The 27,132-nt window shown below is 47.8% G+C and overlaps 1 protein-coding gene across 11 annotated transcripts in view; it reads left to right on the forward strand.

The window, feature by feature from the left end:
• The first annotated feature begins 224 nt into the window (after nucleotides 1-224).
• The window catches only part of RBFOX1 (RNA binding fox-1 homolog 1), a 1,671,014-nt gene continuing 1,644,106 nt past the window's right edge, over nucleotides 225-27,132 (forward strand). For 10 of the 11 annotated variants that reach the window (XM_043914258.1, XM_043914265.1, XM_043914257.1 and 7 more), the window contains exon 1: nucleotides 225-338. In XM_043914258.1, coding sequence (XP_043770193.1) covers nucleotides 336-338 — 3 coding nt within the window. In that variant the 5' untranslated portion in view covers nucleotides 225-335. Of the gene's footprint in view, nucleotides 433-27,132 lie in introns of all 11 variants that reach the window. The other variant, XM_043914263.1, reaches the window with a different exon arrangement.

The following is a 27,132-nucleotide window of genomic DNA, read 5'->3' on the forward strand; positions in this document are numbered from 1 at the left end:
CGCAGCTCCGGGGCAGGGGAGGAGGAAGGAGCCAGCGGGGCACCCCGCATCTGGAGGGGGACGGCCGCGCGCCCCGCCCCTGCGCCCGGAGCGCGAGAACTCCGAGCCTCCTCCCGGGCGGAGTGCGGAGGAGCGGACTGCGCGCCCCGGGACTGGGGGACCTGGCGCTCCGCACGCCTGGTAGTGACCGCCTCGGCCCAGCGGTCGCGACCCGCGCCGCGCGCAGCTGCGCCCAGCCTGCCGCCCAGGCAGGGGCGCCAGGGCGGGGCTGACCTGCAAGCAAAGTTGCGGCCGGCGTGGAAGAAGCCCGCACCCCCTTTCGCCATCTCCAGCTCATGGTGAGTGTGGCTGAGGGGGCCGAGAGCGCGGGGCAATCGGAGGGTCTGGGGCCCAGCGGAAGGCGACCGGAGCCGGGCGCGGCAGGAGTTCTAGGTGAGTCCGGGCGGAGCCACAGCCTCCGTGTCCCCCGCCCCCTCAGCTGACCAGAGGGTCCCACCGAGGGGAGAGCTGACTCCTCGACCACGGGCTTCCTCCTAGGGCCAGGCTGGGCGTGCTAGACTGGGAACTTTCTCAGTGCGTTGGAGAGATTTCCCGGCACGTCCTCCCCGGCGTCTGAGATCAGGACCCCTCCGGCCCCCGCGTCCTTCCAGACGCACGCCCTTGCTCGCCTCGAAGCTCCGCTCCGGAGCGCCCCGGCTGCCCTGGCCGTCCTCCTGGGAGCGAGCACAGGTGCAGCGAGCAGCGGGGATCGGCCTGCGCACTTTGCTTAGGTTTCCCGGCAGGCTGCAAGGGTGCACTCGGTGCGCCCCGGGGCGCTGTCTATTCACCGCCCTTCGCCAGGTCCGGGGGAGGAGGCACTCTGTGGCCTGGGAGGGCGTTTGGAAGCATCGAATCCCTTCTGGGAGGCGGGAAGCGGAGGGTCGCTGCGCTGGAGTGAGAGTGTGTGTTCATGGGCTCCGGGAGGGACGCCCCCAAATGTCTCTGCCTTCGACCCTGGGTGATGGGGGAAGGGAAGGGGGCGCCAGCCTGGGAACTCTGGACTTGGAAACTCCGGCTGCGCCCCTTGGTTCCTTTGGTGCCTTAGGGCACCTTCACTCTGGGAAGGAAACCCAGGAGCAGTTCTCCGGGAAGGCCAGGGTCGCCCCTTGTCGGCCCCAGTTTCCCAACTCTCCAGGGTTAGAGGTCAGGGGAGGGCTGACGAGTTTCTACTCCCGGGGACCAGCCGCCTGAGATGGTCCTGGAGCCTTCAAGGTCTTAGCTCGGAGAGAGCAGGCCAGCCCGGAAGTTGCCCACGCGGAAAGGGCGGGGAAGACCCGACCCGCCCTGGCCCCGGAGCCGCCAACTCCCTTTCTCTGCTTCTGGGAAACAGGGGGCTTTTCCTTTCTGCTTCTGCCCGGGCAAGGGCAGAGGTGCGTCTGCGGGACTTGTGGGGCGGGGTTGCTCAAGTGCTTGTAAATCCGAGCCTGGCAGTCCGGAGAACTGAACTGGTACCCTACCCGGGGTCTTAGTTGAACTTGGGAAAGAAGTAGGGGAGGTGTCCTGGAACCGCTTTGTTTGAGCCGAAATGTGATGCACATAACTAGGGTTTTCTCTTATAATAATACTGATTGTATATACGTTTATTATTAAAAAGAAAAAAAAAATTCCACAGAAAGCCTGGCCTTCTCAGCACAAGTTTAAGACACGCCTCAACCGGTGATGGCTCCCTGCTCCTGTCCTAGTTCATCCACCCTCCGTTTCACATTTATCTTTGTTACAAAGGGAAAAATAAAAGAGATGAGAGGGCCTGGATCCTTTCAATTTTTAAGTGACCACAGAGGGCCTGGCTGGAGCTGTGGGCAGTTTTATTTTTGGCTAGGTCTTTTTTTGTCACAGGCAAGGACCTGGGCCCATGAAGGGTAAAGGTGGCTCTGACGGGGGCTTCAAGGCAAACTTTGGGACTGACTCCAGGCCTTGCTCTCTGAGCTCATCTGGAAAGCGCTGGGATCTAAAGGAATCCACTGGGTTTCCCTTATGTTAACTCATGACTGAGTTGGATTAGGAAGAGGCTGGCCTCATCCTTTACAATTTTCAAGGGTACCGTTAGCATCCAGAGATAAGGCTTGAGAGGAGTCCCAGGCCCTGGTTCTGACACTTGCTTGCTGTGTGCCCTTGGGCAAACAACTTCACTTCTCTGTGCTTCAGTTTATCCGCCTGCCAGATGAAAGGTTCAAGGGTGATACTGGCCTCAGCGGGTCTAGGGGAGAATTAGAGAAAGTGATGAGCACAGAGCACGGTCCAGCGCGTGGTTAAGTGCCTAGACAACGTTAGTCTTCGTTATTTTTATCAAATAAATTGCTCTCTGTTGTGAGTCTTATGACACCTGGTGGGATACAGAAGGCTGGCAGCCTCCCTTACATACATGTACTTTCTTTTAAACAACGGCTCCAACGGAAACAGAAAAGGAGGTTAATCATAAAGGGAGATTTCTCAACAGAACCTCATTCTCTCCAAGCCTGACCTCTCCTCATGTTCTAAGGAGGAATCAGCGACATGCCGCCCACTGGCTAAGAGGTGGGTTGGGAGCATCTGACAACGTCTCAACAGGCACCGGTACCCTGAAATTAAGTTTTTACAGCGGTTGTGCGTTTTTCTTCTTCAATCAGCAGAAAAGCCCGCTTCTCCTCGGCCTCCTGGGATGAAAGTACCATCTTGTGAAAGTTCCTTTCCTAAGCACGCGCCGTCTTTAATGTCACCCCGCGGTCCCAGAGTTTTCCACTCAGAAACGAGCCAAAACATGGGTCTGAGCAGATTTCTCCTCCTGGAATTCACCCACTCTGCCCTATTTTTCTCTTCATGATAATTGATGCTATTTTTTTACCTACTCCTCTAATGTCTGAGCATAGGCCTCTTCGACATCCTTATGTCTCTGATGACTTTTTTTTTTTTAAAGCAAATTTAGCCTTTTCAGAACAAGCCATCCAAATCATTTTATTTTCTAAAATTCCTTTCAGATATTTTTTTTTTTTTTTGCATTTAGAAAATTAGATCTGCCCTGTATAAATATGTCTGACATTTCACCTTTCCCAAAATTAGACCATTTTGTTTGCATCTTTTAAGCTGCTGTGTGGAGTAATGAACACATTCCAAGAGGGAAATCGGACCTGACGCAGAAAATACTTTGGGGAGGCAGTGGATTTCCAGTGGCGTGTGTGAAGACTGTTGAAGTCCGTGTGCATTTTTTCTGAAGGACACAGGGCAGCCCTTCTCGCTTTTCCCACCCAGCATGAGAGCCACGTAATGAGCATGCTTCACAGGTTAATACCGGATGACTTCCCAAAAGGTGGTCACTTGTCACATTTCCTTCCCCCATGTTGCCTGAGATGAAACTTTGTTGTGCTGAAGACCTTAGACTTGGAGATGATGTTTTGAAAGAAGGTCTGAGGCTCTCCCTGTTGCCTTCCTCCCGTTGTTTAAAATATTGCCTCAAGGCACCAGTATAAATATTAAAACTTTAATTAAGGAATTAACAGTGAGGGAACTTCAACAAGAGGGGGTACCCCGCACCTGCAGATGACTTCAACAGAGAACGTGGTCAGACTAGGTTGTTGGGGCTGGAGGTTCTTAATGAAAGTGTTGTTCAGTTGCTGAGTCACGTCCGACTCTTTGTGACCCCATGGAGTGCAGCACTCCAGTGAAGGATAGTGTCCCTCACTATCTTCCGGAGTTCACGCAAACTCATGTCCACTGAGTTGGCGATGCCATCCAACCATCTCATCCTGTGTCGCCGCCTTCTTCTCCTGCCCTCAATCTTTCCCAGTGACCCATGGATTTATAAGGAGAGACAGCCATACTCATGTTTTACATCTGGAGTTGCTCTGAGCACCATCATTATCGTTGGTCTGTCATTGGTTGCCAGACACAACAGATGTGGGTGACGCGTGCTTGCTACTGCGGATGGGTGTGTCTGTATTGGGGGAAGGAGTACCTTACATAATCATTGTTTATCCAGAACTTACCACATGTTAGATGTTCTGCTCAGGGAACAGGGCCAATGAAGACCTTGCCCTCCTGGAGCTTCTTTGGTTCTGGGGAGAGCCAGACAGTAAGCAAGTGATGGAAATACATTTTTATGAGAATAAGGGCAAGTGTTAGAAAAATTATGACGTGACGGTATGATTAAGAGTGACTTGGAAGGGCTTTCCAAGGAGGAAAGATTTGAGCTGAGATCTAGGTGAAAAGCAGTAGTTGATATGTTGTGGTTGTTCAGTCAGTAAGTCGTGTCTGACTCTTTGTGAGCCCATGGACTGTAGCACGCCAGGCTTCCCTGTCCTTCATCATCTCCCAGAGTTTGCTCAAACTCACGTCCATTGATTCAGTGATGCCATGCAACCATCTCATTCTTTGTTTCCCCCTTCTCCTCCTGCCCTCAATCTTTCCCAGCACCAGGGTCTTTTCCAAGGAGTCAGCTCTTCGCATCAGGTGGCCAAAGTATTGGAGCTTCAGCATCAGTCCTTCCAGTGAATACTCAGGATTGATTTCCTTTAGGATTGACTGGTTTGACCTCCTTGCTGTCCAAGGGACTCTCAAGAGTCTTCTCTAGCACCACAGTTCGAAAGCATCAATTCTTTGGGGTGCTCAGCTTTCTTTATGGTCCAGCTGTCACATCCATACATGACTACAGGAAAAACCAGTTGCTATGAATCAAGTATTTATTGAGAACCTACTGTGTGCCAAGCACTATTCCAAGCACTTGACATGTGCAGTGCTCAGATGGAGCATTCGTTCTAGAGTGAAGAGCATTTTAGAAAGAGGGAGTGGCAAGTGCAAAGGCCCTGAGGCTGAAATGGACACAACTATATTGGTGAAGTTGGGTCACAGAGGCTCCTGAGACCTGATGAGGAATTTGGCTTTTGTTCCAATTAAGCCATAGGCAGGGGTTTTTTTTTTCTTGTTGTTGTTCTTGTTGTTGTTATTTATTTGGCTGTGCTGGATCTTAGTTGTGACACGTGGGATCCAGCTCCCTGAACAGGGCTTGAACCTGAGCCCCTTGCATTGGGAGCATGGAGTCTTAGCCACTGGACCACCAGGGAAGTCCCCCATTGGGAGATTTAATGCAGCGACATGCCATGGTACATTTGTGGCTTGCATGTTGTGGGAAACACTGTCAGATATTTTTCAGGACAGTAAACAAGAAGTGTGCCTTCTTGGCCAGCCAGCTTTTGTCTCAAAATTCTGATTCATCTCCTTACCTGAATTCAGTCTGTGGACTTCTCAGCACTGATGGGTAAGTCCTACAGCATCTAAGAAATTAACCCCCCTGCCCCCCATCCTCCTTTCGGGGCTTAGAACAAAGTCTTCCATGCAAGATGGGGGATTCATTTATAGGGAAAAAGAATCTCAGGTTTCTCAGTGATATCCATTGTGTGTGGCTGGTCCACTGGGGTGTCTCTTGCATTATCTTCCTAGCTCTCTCCCTAGGTGGCCCTTCAAAGAAGCAGCATCCTGTCTCCCACCCCAGCACCCACACACACTTGTCCCAGTGGCTTGGCTAGCATCTCTCCTGCACACAGATCCCTGTTTTTGATCATGAATTCCGGAAGGTTCCTTTTCAGAGTATGGTGATGTTTTTCTCCCATGAGTGGGTGTGATCATGGATTTTGACAGGAAGACGAGAATAGCTTCCAGAAAGCTCTGAGTCCCCCTCTCATTGCCCGTCTTTGGAGGCTCTGCCAGCCTTCGTGTTACTGTATGTGTACTCTTTGCCACCCTATGGACTGTAACCCACCGGGCTCCTCTGTCCATGGGATTCTCTAGGCAAGAATACTGGACTGGGTTGCCATTTCCTCCTCCAGGGAATCTTCTTGACCCAGGGATCGAACCCGCATCTCTTGCGTCTCCTGCATTGGCAGGCAGATTCTTTAGCAACTGCATCACCTGGGAGGCTCTGCTAGCCTTGGAAGATGGTAATAAGGTTTTGCTGGAGCGTTTGGACGTCTAGACAGTTCCACTTTCTTCTCACATTTGACCCCTCAAACCTGTCTCTCTTTATCTGCAAGCCTGGGACTCTGTCAGTGCCTGTTAGAGCAGCTGTGATGATAATATAGTTTGTGTGTCTTGAACACCTCCTGGACAATAGGAGCTCTGCCGGGCACTCTGCCTGCGTGGCCGTGTGTTGAGCTGTGTTTTCCTGGCTTGTGATCACCTTCTTCCTGTGCTCGGTCCAAAGACTCACCTTGTTCACTCCCCACTCATCCTTCAGGTCACAGCTCCAGTGTCTCTTGCTTAGGGAGACCCTGTCTTTCCCCGTGTGGATTCCCTTCCTTGCTGGCTTTGGATGTACTGGACTGGCTCTATTTGCTTTCTTTCTCTTACTTCACTGGAAGGTGAAGTCTGTCAGGCTGTGCATGCATCTGGCTCGGACATCCTGGTATCCCCGGCATCTCGCAGGGCGCTCAGCACAAAGCAATGCTGGATATGGGGATGATGTGTGTGTGCGTGCTCAGTTGTGTCCGACTCTTTGTGACCCCATGGACTGTAGCCTGGCTCGGTCCATGGGATTCTCCAGGCGAGAGTACTGCAGAGGGTTGCCATCTCCTTCTCCAGTCGGGATGACGGGTGATCCCGTTGGATCCTTTCATGCCCCCATTTTGCAGATAGACGGTGAGGTGTATGTGGTTTAGAGACTGTGTCTCAGGGCCTCACAGCAGGTAAGTAGCCCACCCAGGATTTTTCACCTAATGGTCTCAATCCATAGCCTGTGGATCCATCCGTTCCTGTGTGCACACTACCTATTTTGTTTCTGCTTTGTCGTTTGCATGCAATGTGTTCAGGCAGTATGAGCCTGGGTTGGAAAAGAATTTCCAGACACAGAGCATTTAAGAAGGGAGGGAGTTTACTAAGAACAAAGGGCAGAGATAATGTGGGCAGTGTGAGCGTAGTGGACCAGGGAGAGTCGACAATTTTCGTGGGTTAGTAGCCAATTTTTGTAGCCCCGAGACAGAATTCCTGCTGGAAGGTTGGTATTAGGTGATTGGTTGGGGGCGCTCTAGGGTGTTTACTGGAGTGGGCAATCTTGGCCTAATTTGAAGTCAGGAAGCCTGGTAGTGATGATCGGGGGCCTTTTGGCAACAGGTAGAAGGGGCGCAGTCAGTTTTGGAGGTGACCTCGGTTCTCAGCGCCACTTCTGTGGTCTTGGTACAAGCCTCGCACCTGTGGCCTTGGAGCAGGGCTCAACACGGTGGAGGGGCCCTTGCTGCTCAGCTCGGTGATGCCGAGTCTGCCAGGGGCCCGGAAAGAAGGCAGGCACCTGCTTCTGTCGTGACAGTTTGTTATCCTTGTGTACGGGCGGCCTGCACTGGGGTCTCCGCTGGTGTAACCTGGCTCTTGTTTGTCCCCTCTCTCCTCGGAGCCCTTGGGCCCCTGTCTCTGGGCACACGCCCTGAGCTGGTTTTGGAGAGAGTACAGAGGCCGCCTGTCTGGCTGCAGGCAGCTTCGGGGCGTTGCCCCCTCCAGCTCACGCTGCTCTGATAACACTCCCAGTGTGGTGTGCACACCGTGGCTCGCTCTGTTTAAGCATCACCAGCTGAATCAGCTCCTCTTTCATTTTTCCTGAGAGCAAAATTAGACCTTTGCCTGCATGATAGATCAACTTTTGCCATCACCTTGCTTTTCATTGGGTCTGTCTTTCCTCAGGATGTTCCTTTCCTGTCAGTCTTTGAATGGGGACTCGGAGATGGGAATATGGATGTAAATTTTCAATTTTTTTTTTTTTTAATCATCCCCAGTTCTCTAAGAGCTATCATTTGTAGGAAGCTGTTTCCATTCCCCTGGGCACAGGGAAGAGTGCTTTGCACACATTGTTGTGTTAACTCTTTGCCACAAACGTTATTATCCCCATTTTACAGGCAGGAGTACTGAGACCCAAAGACTCAGTTGCAGACTCAAGCAGTTTCTTCCACAGGCCTGGCCTCTTCTCTTCTGCTCAGCACCGAGAGGCATGCTGGGTGTCCACGGGCCTCGCAGGGGGACCTTGATGAGACACTTGGGAGGAAGGACTTTAGTCAAGCTTTAGTCAAGCGCCTGGCACACACAGGTTACGTTCACCAACGGTGCTGGCTCTGATAATAGTGACAGTTAGTATTACCATTTAATAATAATTATGTCATGATTGTTGTCATTGCTACTAGAATTTCGCAGTCCCTCGAGGCAGCGAAATGGCCCCAGAATGTGATTCTTCTATTTTCCTCTTGGCTGTAACCAAGATGATACATGGAGAGGGAAGCCAGCAGGACCCAGCGTGGCTGCAAGGGTGTCGCTGGGGGAGCTGACAGACCTGGGTGTCTGTCTGGAGTTCCGCTTGCGGAGGACCGCTGACAGGGGCCATATGCACGGGCTCTGATTGATTGGCAGAGAGAAGCACTAATACATTAGACTCGTGATGAAAAGTGACAGAGCATGGGATCAAGAAGCTGATTCAGCATGAACAGCCCTGGCCAGGGCCCGGTGGCGCCGCTGGGTGTTTCCCGTGGGACAAGCCCTCCATCCCAACCCTGGGGTCCTTGCTGGAGTTCTGGAGTGAGTCTGTTGCTCACAGACTTGGAGGAGAAAATGGCAACCCGCCCCGGTATTCTTGCCTGAAGAATTCCATGGACAGAGGAGCCTTGTGGCTGTAGTCTGTGGGGTCGAGAACAGTTGCAGACGACGGAGCAACTAGCAATAGAGAATGAGCTTGTGGTCCCTGAGAGGGGAGTGGGGGACGGGGATAGCCAGGGAGCTTGGGAGGGACACAGTGCTATGTTTAAAACGGATAACCAACAAGGACCCTCTGCATAGTTCATGGAACTCTGCTCAACCTTATATGGCAGCCTGGATGGGAGGGGAGTCTGGGGAGAAGGGATACATGTATATTTATGGCTGAGTCCCTTTCCCTCACCAGAAACTATCAGAACATTGTTAATTTGCTAAGAAAAAAGTAAGTGAAAGTGTTAGTTGCTCACCTGTGTCCTACTCTGGGACCCCAGGGACTGTAGCTCGCCAGGCTCCTCTGTCCATGGAATTCTCCAGACAAGAATACTGGAGTGGGGTGCCATTCCCTTCTCCGGGGTATCTTCCTGACCCAGGGATCAAACCCGGGTCTCCCGTGTTTCAGGCAGATTCTTTACCGTCTGAGCCACCAAGGAATCCCTAATCTGCTATACCCCAATACAAAATAGAATGTTTTAAAACATGAAGTGAGTCTGTTAAAGATGCCCTTTGTCTGCCGCTCCTTCTTGGGTCTTTCTGAGGGGAAGGCTGGCCTGTGGCATGACTCACTGTCAGGGCACCCATTGTGAAAACCACATCTTTTCCTGGGGCAGCCTTAGAAAGCTGGGTCCAAGTCAGGTTGCTGCTGATTGAAGGGAGGTTGCACACACAGAAATTCCCGGAAGGGAGGAAGATAGTCTCATTTGCACATATTGGGAAATTTTTGGGATTGCCTAGGGGAGAATATAGAGGAGAATTGATACCTCTTTTTAGAACATGAGGCTCTTGATTGTGAGGGAGTTTCTTGCTTCTAATTTGGGACGTTTGGTCAGTCTGAATTGTTGCAGGTAAGATGCTGGCTAGATAAGGAGAAAAAAACCTTGCTTTTCAAAATGATGGTGCACTGACCTAAGCTAACGGAGGTATTTTGGAGTCAGAGAAGCTTGGAGAAGACCAAACTCTCTGAGAACTAAGGTATGACAGGACACGGGTTTTGGATCCATGCATGCCTATCTTTTGAGTCCAGACTCTGCACCTTCTAGCGGTGTGACCTTGGGCAAGTTACTGAACCTCTCTGAGTCTCTCTTTCCCTGTTGATTAAAGGACACATGAGTCTGCCTCTCTCACTGAAGACTGATGCTCCTGAGTGAGGTAAGCTGAGAGCTAACACAGATATCTGAGAATATTCCCTCCTCATTGATTTCTTTACCTTGTAATATACAGACAAGAACTTTTCACTCCAAGGTTCTTTGATACAAGCATTTCTGTAATTAATGTGCCTGTGGTTCTTGGAAAGATCTTTTGTTTTCTGGTGAATTTTTGTTTTACAAATGAAACTTGCATAGGTTTAGTCTGTGTGAACTTTCAGTAACCTGGGAAGGTGCATAATGAGGACGAAGAATTGTTGCCGACCACGCCACACATTCAGTTTTCCTGATTGGTGCTTTGGTGCTTATCTTGAGAGATACTATAAGAAAGCCACTTGATGTCATATTTTGGAAAAAAAAAATAGCCTGGTGGTTCAGACGATAAAAGAATTTGCTGCAGTGTAGGAGACCTGTGTTTTGATCCCTGTGTTGGGAAGATCCGCTTGAGAATGGAATGGCAACCCACTCCAGTATTCTTGCCTGGAGAATTACACAGACAGAGAAGCCTGGTGGGCTACAGTCCATGGGGTTGCAGAGAGTAGGACACGACACGGCTGAATGACGAACGCTTCATACGCAAGGAGGAAGAATAGACAGATCATTTAGACCGAAGTTTAAGAGTGGATACAGCTGAGTCTAACACTCAAAGGCAAAGAACAAAATAGTATTGAAAACAAATGAAGGGAACCAAGAAAGGTAATAGGCCATAAAAAATTCATACTTCCTGCTGACCTTTGCTGTGCTGACTATCACTGTGTTATCTCTGGTTTCAGGACCAGAAGAAAGTTAGTTTTTTTCTGGAGATACTGTTTGGTAATTTATGTACCAGACATTCTAAGTGGAACAAATGATTGTGTCCCCTTTTCACAAAGCCTGCCAGGAGGCTCAGAGCAGATTTTACAGTCTGGTCTTAACAGTACCTAGGATCTGCTTGCATAGTTTTTACACATTAACCGTGGACTCCGTTTTACTTCTCTGCCTTCAATTTTCACCTTTAATTGTAATTTATGTTGCTTGTTTCATTTCTTTTTTAGAAAGAATTATCTTTGCAGGATACCTAAGATAAAAATACATAAGGTAGGTGGCAGCTGGGCGGTGCAAATGAATAAGCTGTATCCTTCAAAGCACCAGAAATTCCTGGAAAACAGGACTATATAGAGCAGCGCCAGGTCTCCTGAGCTAGACGCCGGGTAAAGGAGAGTCGTTTTGAATCCCAGCACTGCAAATGGACATTCTTCTTTTCTCTCATTTTTTTTTTTTCCTGAAACAATTTTTCCCCTGGAGCATTGTTTATGACACGCAGAGTCGCTTTTCTGGGGTCACTCATCGCCTTTCTCATGTGATCGGTAAACATTTCAGACCCCATGTCAAGTTCTGTGTCAGGCTCTGTTATATTCAGATGATATATTGACCAGGGAGCAAATCCAACAAGATCTCTGCCTCCTGAAGCTTATTCTCTAGTGGGAAGAGATCAACACCAACCCTGAAGACAACTAAAAGGACCGTGCAATTATCTGTTCTAATATCCATCTAATGAAGATGGGAGCAAACCAGGGCACTGATGCGCTGAAAAGGTGAAGTGCCATGTAGGTCAGAGGGTGTGGGAAGTTCTGTCCAAAGGGGAGGCTTTCGGGTGGCATTTAAGCTGAGATCTGGAGGATGGCACGGACCGAGTTCTGCCAGGAGAGGAGGAGCATGGTCCCCGGAGCTCAGTGTGTGTGAGAGCCCCGGGGGGGATGGGGAGCCCTCTCTGTCTGTCCTGAATACTGGGTGCTGGCCCCAGAGCCTGGAGCAAGTGAGCTGATGTGTCTGGAGGAGCTGCAGAGGCCACGACAGGCCGGCTGCCTGTTCTGGGGACCCCGGGCTCTTTCTTTCTGGAGTGGATGAGGTTTTCCCTGGAACCGCTAGCCATGGATGAGCTGCTGGTGAGGGCGCAGCGCTCAGGGTGAGGCAGTAGCGGCTGGGAGACCCTGCGGCGGGAAGCGCTGTGTGTGCGCACTTGTGCGCCTGGTGACTGCGCATGTGTCCGGGGGTGAGTGTGCACGGATGCCTGTGGGCGCGCATGCTGCGTGCCTGTGATTGTGCGTTGGTGCGTGTGAAGGTGCCCGGCTGCGTGGCGATGCATGATCCAGGAGGAAGAGAGGGCGTGGAGGGTGACCGGATGGCCCTGTGATGGGCTCTGACTCCAGAACCTGCGAGAACGAGGGGCGGGGCTGCTGGGCCTTCTCTGATTTCGTGTCCAGGGTATCCCTCTGTTTAGCCCGCACCACCCTCCTCCAGTCCTCCGTGGGTTTTGTGGGTACACTCGGTGAGTGACCACGTCTTAGGAGGTGGAGCCAGACCCCTCTCTGTGGACACACCTTCACAACGTCCGTAAAGAGTGAACACAATCCCCTCCTTCCCCTAGAGCACCCTTAGCTGCCGCTTCATTGGCTCCAGGCTGCCGTCAGAGGTTTAAAAATAACTGGGAGCCGCTTTTGAGACTTCAGCATTTTGGAATCCATTTTTCCGGAGCCTTTTATTCTCACAGCAGCTCCTTTGCCTCTTGCCTTGAATCCCCTCTCCTTTTCACGTGAGGTTTTGCTTTTGCTGCCTCCCAGGCCCGAAATCCCTCCTTGTGAGTCTTAGAGGCATCCTTTTCCTGTTCCTTGTTCTTCCGGTATAGGTAGAGGGTGGTTACCCCGCGTCTCTCCTGTATTCACCATTTCCAGACAAGGACTGGTGAGAGTCCCATTTATAGAAACAAAATCAAGGGAAACAGCTCACTGAGTTTAATTTGTCTCCATCCTAACTCTTCTACTTATTTAAAAAAAAATGAAATTATTCATTCCCTGGAGCTCCAGATTACTTTGCTGAAAGAGAGGAGGGAATCCACTCCAGGGGAAAGAGGCTCTTGGGCTTTCATTCCTTGATGATCTTCTCTTTACATAATTTTAGGGAGCGTATTGGGGAATATTAATTGCTGTCTGCATGAATGTGTCTCCGTTCATGAGAATGAAGGGAGAGCAGTGTCTGGAACAAATGCCCGGTGTTAAAGAAGTTTATGAAATGCCAGCAGATGTCACTGTGCCCCTGCCATTTTAGTTTATTTCCCTTTTAACTTTTTAAAAGCAACGTTAATTATTTGCAGTAGTAAAACAAAAAGAACCCAACAGCCCAACATACACACACACACACACTCACTAAAACACAAGCATATCCTTCTATAGTCATCTATTAAGAGACCGTGAAGCAACATTTTTTTTTTTAAGGTCTGGGGAGAGACCAACAGAACTAATTTCATAAGGTGAAGCCTCTAACTCACCTAACTGTGATTTGTTGTTGTTCAGTCGGCAAGTTGTGTCCAACTCTTCGAGACCCCGTGGACTGCAGCAGGCCAGGCTTCCCTGTCCTTCACCATCTCCTGGAGTTTGCCCAAGTTCATGTCCATTGAATTGATGATGCCCATCCAACTGTCTCATCCTCTGTCGCCCCCTGCTCCTCCTGCCCTCCATCTTCCCCAGCACCAGGGTCTTTTCCAGTGAGTCGGCTGTGATATATATATAACTGTATGACATAATTATTTTTTCCCAGAGTGGCAGTTTCAGAATTCAAAGGCTACTGTAAGTTTTATTTATTTTTTTTCTCCTTCCCTCTAAGCCATTGTTCGGAAGCTAATAATAGCCCTGGATCCAGCTCAGCTTCTGAGAACCAAGTGTCTCTGCTAATTGATACAGTGCTTCATCTGAAAGCTGGGGTATGCCAAGGAGGTTTGGCAGGGAGATGGAGGGGGGGTGGTGTCTAAGTCTCATGATTTGTCGTCGGAGTTGTAATGATAACCTCTTGCAGTTTTTGTTGTTCTGAACACAACGAAGTGTGTGTTAATAGTTCCTCCATTTGGTTTAAAGATTGGGAACATCTGTACAGAAAAAGGGGCTTCCCTGGTGGTTCAGATGGTAAAGAATCAGCTTGCAATGCAGGAGGCCTGGGTTCAATCCCTGGGTTGGGAAGATTCCCCTGGAGGAGGGTATGGTTACCCACTCCAGTATTCTTGCCTGGAGAATCCCACGGACAGAGGAGCCTGGTGGGCTACAGTCCATGGGGATTGCAAAGAGTCCGACATGACTGAGTGACTAAGCACAGCACATTCAGAGAAAGATTCGACCTAAGTATTTAAAATTAATCATTTTAAGCGAGGGATGATCTGCCAGCGTTTACAAAAGGCAAGTACGGCAGAGAATTTTGTATTTAACAAGGCATAGTTGATGCTTCCCTTTAGTTGTCTAATAGTTTTAGATTAAAATGGCACAATACAAAAAAAAATGGCACAGTACTAAAAAAAAAGGCAAGTGGAAGAAAAATATGTTTTCTCTTCCACTAAATGCTAAAAACATTTGCCTCCTAGCTCACCAGAGACAACTACTGTCATGGCTGCTCAGAGACCCCTTCATCGATCTGTTTATGTGCGTAGACATTCACACTGATTTGCAAGCATAGAATACGCTTCGTTCCACTCCTTGTTTTTCTTTTTCTTTTTTTTTTTCAGCTTAAGGATATATTTTAGGGTTATTCCCTATCTATGCAGAATCTCTCCAGCTTGTTAATGGATAGTCTTCCCTTGCACATATATAGCCTGCATTATTTAATTTGTCTCCTTTGGGTGGACATTTATGTCATTTCTAATATTTTGCTACCAGAGTGTGGCCTGGAATATCTTTGACCATTGCTATGTCCTAACATGTTGGTGTACTTGTCTGTAGGATACATGCCTAGAGATGAAATTGCTGGGCCAGAGGAGTTGGGCCCTTCATTTTTAGACGGGGGCAACCTGAGGCTTTGACTGGCAGGTGCCCTGGGGCATCTTGGTGTTTTTCAGGGAGAAGACAATTCTGACTCCTTGTTGTAACTGTTTCTTTGACTTGCTTTCCATTGCTTTTGTTATTGTAATCACACAGAATGGCCTGCCTCAGAGAATCCCGCCTCTCTGCCTGACTCTCAAACTGAAGTGCCTTTGTTCAGAACCCTGTTCTCCTGTAGGTGGCGGGAAGGGAGAAACACATCCCCCTGCCTGAGGCTTGCCATTCTAGGAGATGTTTGCAAGATTAAGGGCCTTTTAACTTTGTTTCCTCACCTCCCCATGCACCCCTCCCCCAATCTCTGATCCATAAGAGAATCTGGCATCCAGTCTCCAGTAAGAGGGTTACTTTGAGGTGTTAGTTTGCCATCTTCTTGGTCAGCCAGCTTTCTGAGTAAAATCGTATTCCTTGCTCAACACCTCGTCTCTCAGATCCATCGGCCTCTTGTGCGGTGAGCAGAGCGAGCTTGGCCTCGGTAAAGGTGGGTGACAGGGTTTTGATGAAGCTGTGTCATGGTTCTAGTTCTGGTTTGGTGGCCACGGTGCAGACATGGGGCCGTTGGACACTGTTTACCTGTTGGCGTTGTCTTGCGTTTCGTTTGATTCCCATTTTCTGCGAACACCTTCCATCTGCCAGGTACTCTGCCAATAAATAGCTTTCCCTCCATGTTGACATTTTGTCCTGTTCGGTAGACGCTGCCGTCACTCTTGTTTCAGAGATGGGGCCATGGAGGCCAAGAGCGGTCAAGTGCTTTGGGTAGACTCACAGGACTGCTTATGGGGGTGGGGCGGGGATCCACACTCAGAGCCCTGAGCTTAGCCCCTGCAGTGATTTTAAAGCAGCAGAGATCAAGGCTTTTGAGTTGTACCAGGGTTCAACCTGGATACTCCGGCCCTATTGGCGTTTGGATGGGGTAGTTTTCTGGGGTGCTGTGCTGGGCTGTCCTGTGGGTTGTTGGATGTTTAGCAGCATCTCTGGTGTCCACCTGTGGCTTTCCTGGTGGCTCAGATGGTAAAAGAAACTGCCTGCAATGCGAGAGACCCAGGTTCGATCCCTGGATTGGGAAGATTCCCTGGAGAAGGGCGTGGCAACCCACTCTAGTATTCTTGCCTGGAGAATCTCATGGACCGAGGAGCTTGGCAGGATACAGTGCATGGGGTCACCAAGAGTTGGACACGACTGAGCGACTAAAACTGGTGTCTGCCTACTAGATTGTAGTAACACCGTCCTTTGGCCAACAACCAGAGATGTCTCTGGAGGTTGCTGATGTCTCTGCGGAGGGGGTGGGGGGTAGCCCCCATTTGAAAACCAGTGACTCAGGAACAGGGCAAATGTGCCAGAGACATGGATTTGGGGAGACTGATGGCTGATGCCTAGGCATCTTCCTTTCACTTCTCCCCACCTGGGGACCCCCATTTTCCTGCCAAGGGTGGGGCACCTGGACTCCCCTCCCATGAACACCGGCCCAGGAAGAAACTGGAAGGTGGGCTGCAGCCACCATCATGCTCCATTGCCATCCCAGGAACGTGCCCCAACACGACTTTGTCTCTTAAAACGTCGTTGAGCAACGTCCGTGAAAAATTGCCTGGTAAAATAGACTTATAAAAAATCATATTCTCAAGTACAGCCCAGCTTATATATTATGCAGTCTTCCTCTTCATGCATTTTCATCCCGTGCTCAGCAGCGCTGTACATCAGAATGGCAAGCGCGAGGCCTGCATGACACCACCTCCCATTCTGCAGTCGTGGCAGACATTGATAATCAATCCCCGCCCCCCGCCCCCCATCGGAGACACTTCTTTAGAATCCTCAATACATCACTTTAGGCATCTACCCTCAGCCAATTGGAATTCCCCTGTGAAATGAAATTTATTTGCCATCCCTATTACACGGTGCCTTTTTGGCTGAGAAGAAGGATTATGCCTTCCAAAGAGTCAGGCTTATCATGAGGTATTAGCTTATTTTTCAGTTACTCTGAGAAAAGTGCTTGATGGATAGGAAGAAATGTCTATTCTTAAGGCATTCGGAATGAATATCCTATTTCATAACAATAATTGGGCCCTTGGGAATGCCTCGATGTCCTGGGCATTTTACATATGTTCCACTCTCGCCGACTGTGGTTTGTACTGTAACATCCCTCGTTCCCTGCCCCCCACCCCCTGCCAAAAATAATCCCCTTCCTTGAAAGCGCCATGAGGCAGCCAGCCGAGGGTGAAACAAAATGCTTTGTATACAATGGAACCGAGACAATTCCCTTAGCAAAGGACATTCAGGAGCTGTGGGATATTATTGGAACTGTGTCACTTCTCAGCATGAGGTATGTGAGGAAACTTTAGAGAGAAAAGGCACTTGACCATCTAAGACTTCCAGAAGTCGAGTCTGATTTCTAAAGGCCCCGAATCCGGGATGCTCTGGGATGAGAGTGTATATCTAACATTTTTTTTTAAACATTTTAAAATTTATTTTGGCTGCACAGCATGCTGGATGTTCGTTCCCCAACCAGGAATTGAACCCGAGCCCCTGGTGTTGGAAGCCCAGAGTCTTTTTTTTTTTTTAACTTTTTATTTTGCATTGGGGTATAGCTGATTAACAAACAATGTTGTCATAGTTTGAGGTGGATAGCAAAGGGACTCAGCCATACATATATATGTACCCATTATCCTCCAAGCTCCCTTCCCATCAAGGCTGCCACATAACATTGAACAGAGTTCCATGTGCAATACAGTAGGTCCTTGTTGGTTATCCATTTTAAATATAGTACTGTGTACATGTCCGTCCCACTCTATCTCTGCTCCCCATCCTTCCCCTCAGTAACTGTAACCTTGTTCTGGAAGTCAGGAGTCTGTTTCTGTTCTGTGAGTTCATTTGTATCATTTCTTCTTAGAGTCCGCAAAGAAGGGATGTCAAACAATATTTCTCCTGCTCTGTCTGACTTGTTTTGCTCAGTAGGACTCTCTCTAGGTGCATCCATGTTGCTGCAAATGGCATGATTTCATTCTTTTTCTTGGCTGAGTAATATTCCATTATATGTAGGTCCCACATCTTCTTTATCCAATATTTCTTGAATGGATAAACCCCTAAATAAAAATTAGGGATAATGTCCCTAATGATGGACATTAGGGTTTGGAAGCCGGGAGTCTTAACCACTGGACTGCCAGGGAGGTCCCTGTATGTCTAAAACTTGAAAGTGTTTTTAGGTGGCATCTCATAACCATCCTTTCCAGAGTCTTTTTTTCTTTTTTGAGGAATTGGTTGGGATTCCCACAGGATTGTTTACATAAATGTAGTGAGCTGACTAGCCTGCCTGTGAATACCCACCACTGAAATAGTTTTTAACTAGTTTCCTGTTTCACATCCTAGGGAAAGAGGTAAAAATAGTCCTGGAAGACCACATCAGTCAGGAGGCATCTGTCTCTTTCTTTGGGATGGATGGTGGTGTTCTTCTTTCTCCACTCTTAGGTGGCTTGGACTCTGTGAGATGGGGACAAAAAGTCATTATTGTCTCCTGTTTCCTCTGCTAAGAAAGGAATTCCCACCTGGGGGTCACCAGTGGACTTCAGGGGCTCACTGTAATTATATTCAAGATTGTAAGAACAAATTTTTTTACTTGAGTGGAAGGTCCATAGCTTTTTAAAATTATTATTATTAAAGTCAGATTCTCAAATTATCAGCCAAAAATACAGTTAATGCTGAGGTGTTAACCAAAACAAGCAAGAATCATGTGATAAGATTCTTATTATGATAAGAATCACAATGTCACACCCAATCATCCCCATAGATTTGAATGGCTGTGATTTTCAACATGTACAGATTCTTTGGGCCCCTGCCAAGTGATATCTTTGGGTTTCTGTACATCTATTTCTATATGTGGACAAGCAATATAATATCACATACCAGCCAGTGTTCCCTACTGTCTTGATGCATCCTGGTTTGCAAAAAAAGGAAAAAAAAAAAATGCTGAATCCCGAAGAAAGTCTCCACTTCCCAGACCAAGCTGTGTGCATAGCAGGGAGAAGAGACCAGATGGCCAGTGGGTTGAACTCAGCGGAGGACCAGCTGGGCTGCATCTCCTCCCCCACATCCGTGGGAGCTCCGTCAGGGCAGGTCTTGGAGCTCGGAGCAGGACAAGAAGCGTCAATGTCAAGACCTCTGTCTGGCTTGAAGGACCCTTGGACAAGTTGGAGTCCGACTTGAAGCTGGCAAAGCAGCTGAGGACAGCTGTTAGTTTCCTGCTTGTTTGGGGGATAAAATGCCAGCATGACATAAGATGTAAGGGTAAAACGCCGATGAACGGCAAATAACCATATCTCCCTGTGTTAGCAGCAGCTTGGAGACTGAAATTCTGTGATGAGGGCACCCGATTTGAGTGGTTTTAGATTTCAAAGGAAGGAATTTTTTCCCCATGTAAATGAAATCTTTCTTTACCGTAATTAAGCATTCCTTAGACTGCTGACTGTGACCACCGTGGTCCCTAACCCCCGGGTTGACACCAGCCATTTTCTCAGTTGTTTTGAGAAAAGCTACCGTTTTCAAATTCTCTCCTCTCTCATTAACTATTTAAGAGTGTTTCTAAAGCTCTTCCTTTTTTGGTGGATATATTAGTTGTTTATTGTGTGTTAGTCACTCAGTCGTTCTGACTCTTTGTGACCCCATAGACTGCAGCCCACCAGGCTCCTCTGTCCATGGGATGCTTCAGGTAAAAATATCGGAATGGATTGCCATGCCCTTCACCAGAGGATCTTCCTGGCCCAGGGATCGAAGCTGGGTCTCCTGCATTGCAGGCAAATTCTTTACCATCTGAGCCACCAGGGCCGTTCAGTTATCTGTGGCTGCAGAACAAACTAACCCCAAACTTGGCGGTGTAAAACAGTAAGCGTGTAGTACCCCAGAGTTTTTGCAGGTCAGATTCTGGGAGTAGCTTGGCGGGGTGATTCTGATTCAGGGCTTCTTAGGAGACTTTGGTCAAGATGTTGGCGAAGTCTGTCATTATGGGGAGGCGCACTGGGGCTAAAGAAGATGTTTCCACATCCTCTCGTGTTTGCTAGCAGATCTGAGCTCCTGAGGACCTGATGAAGAGAGGCTTCATTTCCTTGTCACCTGTGCATCTTTGTAAAGTTGCTTACAACACGGTGGTTTTCTTCCCCTAGAGCAAGGCAGGGTTGTCTGGGAGAGGGACGGAGGGAGGGAGGGAGAGATGGAAGGGGTTGGGGAGAGAGAAAGTTAAAGTCCCAATGACTTTTTTGGAGGGTATTATTTCCCCTGTTATTAACATCTAGCATTTGTCCAGTGCCTTTGTCACAATTGGTGAACCAATATTGACACATTTTTATTAACTAAAGTCCATGGTTTGTGTTAGAGTTCACTCTGTGTTGCACGGTTCTGTAGTTCCTCCCCCCTTTTTTTTTTGGTTACGGTAGGGTACACGCAACACAAAATCTCCTTTCTTAACCATTTTGAGGCATGCAGTTCAGTGATACTAAGTCTGTTCATACTGTTGTAAAGCCACCACCACCTGTGTGCATAGCGCTTTTCATCTGGCAAAACTCAAACTCTGTACCTTAAATAGTGACATCCTGTCCCTCCTCCCCCATCCCGAGCAAGCACCCTTGGACTTCCTGTCTCTGTGACTTGATTACTCTGAGCCCCTCCTTATAAAGCGGCTTCATACAGTGTGTGTCTTTCTGTGACTGGCTTATTTCACTTAGCACAGTCTTCTCAAGGCTCATCTGAGTGTAGTAGTGTCCTTCATATTTTTAAGGCTGAACAATATCCCATTGTATGTATAGGCCACACTTTGCTTATTCATTCATTCATTAACAGACACTTGAGTTGCTACTCAAGTATATTTTAGGTATATGACAGGTCTAACGTGTAATGTAGTGGTTCAGATACCATCGAGATTACATTCACGGCCCTGAAAAGGTTCCTGTGCTTCATCCTGCCCCCCTCCCCTACCACAAACCCCTGGACACCACTCTCTTTTTATTGTTTTGCGTTTTCCAGAATATTCTATAGCTGGAAGTGTATAATATGCACCCCTATAGTTTTTCTGACCTTTTCTCAATTTCACACAGCATTATTTCTGCCTTATTCAATCTGTTGGAAGCCAGTCCAGCCCACATTCAAGGGGAGGCTAATTAAGCTCCACCATTTAAAGTGAGCAATATCACAAAATCTGTAGACAGAGTTTGACACCACCACAATTTAGAAGATGAGACTGAAAGTGCCAGCATTTATTGAGTACCTGCCGTGTACTAGGCCCTGTCTTCCTGTTTTGTATGCACAATCCATCTAACTCTTGCACGAATGCTGTGACGTCTGTTTCTCTTCTCAGTCTTTCTGATGATAGGACTCTGAGTCTTCCAGGTTGCATATCATTTAAAAATTTTTTTCTTTTTGGCTGTACTGTGCAGCATTCGTGGTCTTAGTTCCTTGACCAGGGATTGAACCCATGGCTCCGTGCAGTGGAATCTTGAAGTCTTAGCCCCTGGACTTCCAGGAAGGTCCCCAGGGTGCACATCGTTTAAGTCACAAAGCTGGAACTCACACTCAGGTCTGCCTGAAACCGAAGACTATGTTGAGAAATTATGTCACACTGCTTCCCCTTAGTCTAGGGAGAAGCCTAGAGCCAGGGCTTAGATTTAGGGGACAAAGCCTTGCCCAGGAAAGTCACAAGATGCCAGGGCGGGGGTTGGTGCCATCCTCCCAAAAGGCTCCATTGCTTTTTGGAGGCTCGAAGGGCAGGCCATTCCCTTGCTTTATCTACTTCCTAGTGTGGGTGTGTGCTCAGTCGCTAAGTCATATCTTACTCTTTATGACCCCACGGACTATAGCACACCAGGCTTCTCTGCCCTCCACTATCTCCTGGACTTTGCTCAAACTCATGTCCATTGATTCAGTGATGTCATCCAACCATCTTATCCTCTGCTACCCTCTTCTCCTCCTGCCCTTAGTCTTTCCCAGCATCAGAGTCTTTCTCAATGAGTCAGCTCTTCACATCAGGTGGCCAAAGTACTGGAGCTTCAGTTTCAGCATCAGTCCTTCCAATGAATATTCAGGGTTGACTTCCTTTAGGATTAGCTGGTTTGACCTCCTTGCTGTCCAAGGGACTCTCAAGAGTCTTCTCCAGGACAACAACTTGAAAGCATCATTTCTTTCACGCTCAGCCTTCTTTATGGTCCAACTCTTATAGCCGTACAACAACTTGAAAGCATCATTTCTTTCACGCTCAGCCTTCTTTATGGTCCAACTCTTATAGCCGTACATGACTACTGGAAAAACCATAACTTTGACTATATGGGCCTTTGTTGGCAAAATGATGTCTCTGCTTTTTAATATGCTGTCTGCGTTTGTCATAGCTTTTCTTCCAGGAAGCAAACATCTTTTCATTTCATGGCTGCAGTCACTGTCACTCAATGCACAAACTTAATTTGCAGGTTTTCACGGTTTTTGGGGGTTAGGAGGTGGATGTCTTGGAGGGGCCGTTCTCCTGTCTGCCATGTCCATCTGCTCTTTACCCAAGAAGCTGATAAATACTGAATGATGCTCATGGCTCCTTCACCCTTGGATCTTTCTTTGAATTTTGCTGATGGAGAGTTTGGGCGGGAGTTTGGAGTTGGGGAGTTGAGTGCAGCCAACGCATTTTTTGGTCCTAGCATTCTTGTGAGGGTTGGAGGTCACACTGCCCCCTCCCCGTGTGGCCCCCTTTCTTTCTGGGGACCGATAGCTGCTCCTTCTCCCCACCGCCTGCCCCCTTTGGCCTGGGCATGGTGACAGCCATGCTGTTGCTAGTTTGGGGCTGCTGCACACCCTGCTTGGTTTCCCTCCACTCCGCCCACGCCTTTGAAAATAGTACCGTGGTAAGTAACAATCTCCTTAAATAATCTGAATTTGAGTATGCCATCTGTTTCCTATGGGGGACTTGACTGATACAGTGGCCAAGGATATTCATATTTAAAGTAAAAAGAAAAGAATTGTGTGTCTTAAATTAGGGCAAGCTGAATCTTTCAAAGCAGGATGTTTAACCCTTTGACAGAGATGCTGACATGGAGCCAGAACCCTGGGGTGGCAGGTTGCTTTCAGAAACCAAATTAAGTTTCCATGTCAAGACACTGCTTTTTGACTGCTTAACCAAGAACCTCCTTGGAAGGTTGAACATCCTTGCCCTGAGTCTCTCCTGGCATGTGTGTTAGGAAAGGTGAAGAGCCCAAGAATCTCCCCCAGTTGTGGTGGGTTATTATCCCTGATCACCGACTCAATGGACATGAGTTTGGGCAAACTCTGGGAGATAGTGAAGGATAGGGAAGCCTGGTGTGCTGCGGTCCATGCAGTCGCAAAGCATCAGACATGGCTTACCGACTGAACAACCACACAAAGAAGACCTGATTCAAATAAAAAATTCTTTTTTTACAGTCAAACAATTCCACAGGTGAGCTAATGAGCTAATTACAGATAGCAGTTTCAAAACATTGGCATTCCACAAGTAAATAGCATCTGTCTTTGATTAAGGTGTGAAATTTCAAAAAGGTGTGAAGTCATGGGTAGTATCTGAAGATGTTCATGTGCTTCAGGTGGTTTCCTTTTATTATTATGGAGAAATATTATGAAATGTCTTTGGGTGTTTTCCTCTGAGAACCATGAAAACTGATGAACACATCCCAAGACCCTCCCTTGGTATAAATCACAAGCCCTAAGTTGCCCGTCTTTTTTGGGGGGTGCAGCCTAAGCCCACTCCATGGTCCACAGAGCTGGGTCTTTGTCACCATTTCTCATGTGTGTGCATCACATGTTGTTTTATTTTTGGAATAACGAACACAGATGGAGAATTTATAAACTTTTGAGATGCTTGTCTTATATGTACTATCATTGATTCTAACTTATTGATTGCACATTAGAACACTTGGGAGAGTTTTAAAAGTACCAGTGCTGCCTGGAGACTCAGGCAGAGGCAGTGGCCCCAGAGACTCAGGTTTATTTGTTTTAAGTGAAAGTGAAAGTCGCTCAGTCCTGTCTGACTCTTTGTGACCTCATGGACTACACAGTCCATGGAATTCTCCAGGCCAGAATACTGGAGTGGGTAGCCTTTCCCTTCTCCAGGGGGTCTTCCCAACCCAGGGATTGAACCCAGGTCTCCCGCAATGCAGATGGATTCTTTACCAGCTGAGTCACAAGGGAAGCCCAAGAAGACTTCAGTGCATAGCCTACCCCTTCTCAAGCAGATCTTCCTGACCCAGAAATTGAACCAGGGCCTCCTGCAGGCGGATACTTTACCAAGTGATCTATCAGGGAAGTCCTTTGTTTTAAAATGGGGCTTCTAATAAGCATCAGGGCTCATAGCAGTGTAACCAAAATATCGTTGTGTTGTTGGTCAGTTGCTAAGTTGTGCCTGACTCTTTCTGACCCAATGGACTATAGCATGCCAGGTTCCTCTTGTCCTCCACTGTCTCCTGGTGGTTGCTCGAATTCATGTCCATTAAGTTGGTGATGCTATCCAACCATCTCATCCTCTAGTGTCCCCTTCTCCTCCTGCCTTCAGTCTTTCCCATCAACTGGATTTTTTCCAGTGAGTCAGCTCTTTGTATCAGGTGGCCCAAGTATTGGAGCTTTAGCTTTAGCATCAGTCTTTCCAGTGAATATTCAGGATTGATTTCCTTTAGGATTGACTGGTTTGATCTTGCAGTCCAAGGGTTTCACAAAATGAGGCTTCTCAAATTTTGATGGGCATGCAAGTCACCAGAGAATCTTGTTAAAATGCAGATGCTGATTCAGTAAATCTGGGGTGAAGTCTGAGATTCTGAAATTATAATAACTCCTGAGTAATGCCAACACTGCTGGTCCACAGAACATCCTTTGAAAAGGGGATAGATCAGCTGGGTGGTGACGGATCACTTCTAAGGATGGCTGATTGTGAATGTGTGGGTGTTTGGTGGTTTGAATCAAGGCTCAGAGAGGCCTCTAAGGGCAGGAAATTCTAGTTGAATTTGGTGTTTAGGGTTATAGACTCAGTGGAGTATTTGGTAGAAAACCACAGGAACCCTCTTGACATCTATCCATCCACCTCATCCATCCATCTACCCATCCATCCATTTGTTTGTTCGTTCAGTAAATAGGTATTAGACATCATACATTATCTTTTAGGTGCTAAAGATAGATCAATGAGAAAGATAACTGGGCTCTTGCTCTAGTATATTCCAATGAAGACAGTGGCACAAAATACTTGAGGAGTAAATATAAGTCAACAAGAGAAGTAAAGGCAGTGACATTCAGTTCAGTTGCTCAGTCGTGTCCAACTCTTTGCACGCCAGGCTTCCCTGTCCATCACCAACTCCCGGAGCTTGCTCAAACTCATATCCATCGAGTCGGTGATGCCATCCAACCATCTCATCCTCTGTCATCTCCTTCTCCTTCCACCTTCAATCTTTCCCAGCATCAGGGTCTTTTCAGATGAGTCAGTTCTTTGCATCAGGTGGCCAAAGTCTTGGGGTTTCAGCTTGAGCATCAGTCCTTCCAGTGAATATTCAGGACTGATTTCCTTTAGGATGGACTAGTTGATGAGATGAGCTAGGAAGTTAATAAAGCATGATGTGTTAGGGAGTCATCTTTTGTGGAGGGTGTGTGTATGGCGTTTGATCTGCTGCCATTTGGCAGGAAGTGTCTCTGCAGGTATGGCGTTTTGGCTAAGACATAAAGGATGAGGATAAGGCATGCAAAGACTCCGGGCAAGACCATTCCAGGAAAAGAGAAGAGCAAGGGCACAGATGCATGAGTGGAAATGAGATGGATTTATTGGGGAGCAGAAAAGGGTCCGTGTATCTCTGGTGTAGTGAGTGAGGGAGTGCGTTATTACATAAAGAGGGGGAGACAAGACAGATCATGTGGAAAATTGCACGCAGAATAAAGTCTTTGAGTTCTTCCCTAAGTACCAAAGGAAACCATTTGATGATTCTAAGTAAAGAAGAAATATATTCTGATTTATGTGTTAAAATGATCACTTTGCTTGCTACATGACAGATATATTTGAGGAAATGGTATCAAAAGGGAAGATCAGTTAGTAGACTCAGAGGAACCCAAATAAGCAATGATGATGGCCAGTCCTAGAAAAATAGTAATAGGGATGGATGTAATTGGTTGATGGCAGTTACAGATGGAGGGATGAAGGGAAGGGAGGAAGGGAGAGTGACTCCTAGCCATTAGGTAAGTGGTAGTGACTTGAAGGTGGAAGATTCACAGAGGACCAGTTTGTAGGACATGTCAAGTCTTGAGAGCTCCGTGTTGGACAAGTTTAACGACACCTATGAAACTTTCAAGAATAGTTTCAAAAACAGAGTTTATACCCAAGTCTAGAGATTAGGGAGTGAGTCAGGTCTAAAGATAGGATTTTGGGGGCCCATACATACATCATCACATTAAAAGTGTCCTTATTAGATGAGTTTTCAAGGGAGGAGAAGGTAGCTGGAGAAGAGTTGATGCTGAGGGAGCATCATGAATCTGAAGGGAGGCTGGCCCCAGGTTAGGGAGAACAGCACTGGATCCTGCTTGAAACCCAGGTTCCCGAACCTTAGCCTCAGGGTAGCCTAGACTGTGATTTCAAGAATTTGTTGTTCAGTTGCTAAGTCATGTCCGACTCTCTGTGACCCCATGGACTGCAGCACGCCAGGTTTCCCTGTGCTTCACCATCTCCTGGAGTTTGCTCAAACTCATGTCCATCGAGTCGGTGATGCCATCCAACCATCTCATCCTCTGTTGCCCCCTTGTCCTCCTGCCCCCAATCTTTCCCAGCATCAGGGTCTTTTCCAGTGAGTCAGCTCTTAGCATCAGGTGGCCAAAATATTGGAACTTCAACATTAGCTTTAGTCCTTCCAGTGAAGATTCAGGGTTAATTCCCTTTAGAATTGACTGGTCCTTGTTGTCCAAGGGACTCTCAAGAATCTTCTCCAGCACCACAATTGGAAAGAATCAATTCTTTAGCACTCAGCCTTCTTTATGGTCCAACTCTCATAGCCGTACTTGACTACTGGAAAAACCAGATTTCGATAATAACTAGTATGTAAACGTTCAGTAAACATAATTTCCCAGACATGGAACATCTGGCCAAAGCCAGTATAATTTGAAATGACGTTGGCTTGATCTTGATGTCTCTCTCAGAGGGACACATTGTGAGGAAATAGACATTATGTTGGATTATTGTGGAGGATGGGAGAAACAAGCTTGTTGGCTCCTTGGCCAGATGTCTAAGTATATGGTAAATGGAGTTAATGGATGCTGGGGAAGAGAAACACATGTGCAGTGTTGGCGCCCTTTCAGCAAAGCCAGGCAAGGTTGCTGATGAAGGACGCCCGCTGCTGGGAATGGCACTGAGGATGTATTCTTGGACCCAAGGAGGAAGCACAGAGGACACATTATCATATGGAATGATTACTTGGCTA

This window comes from Cervus elaphus, chromosome 10 (genome assembly GCF_910594005.1).
Source record: "Cervus elaphus chromosome 10, mCerEla1.1, whole genome shotgun sequence".
NCBI lineage: Eukaryota > Metazoa > Chordata > Mammalia > Artiodactyla > Cervidae > Cervus > Cervus elaphus.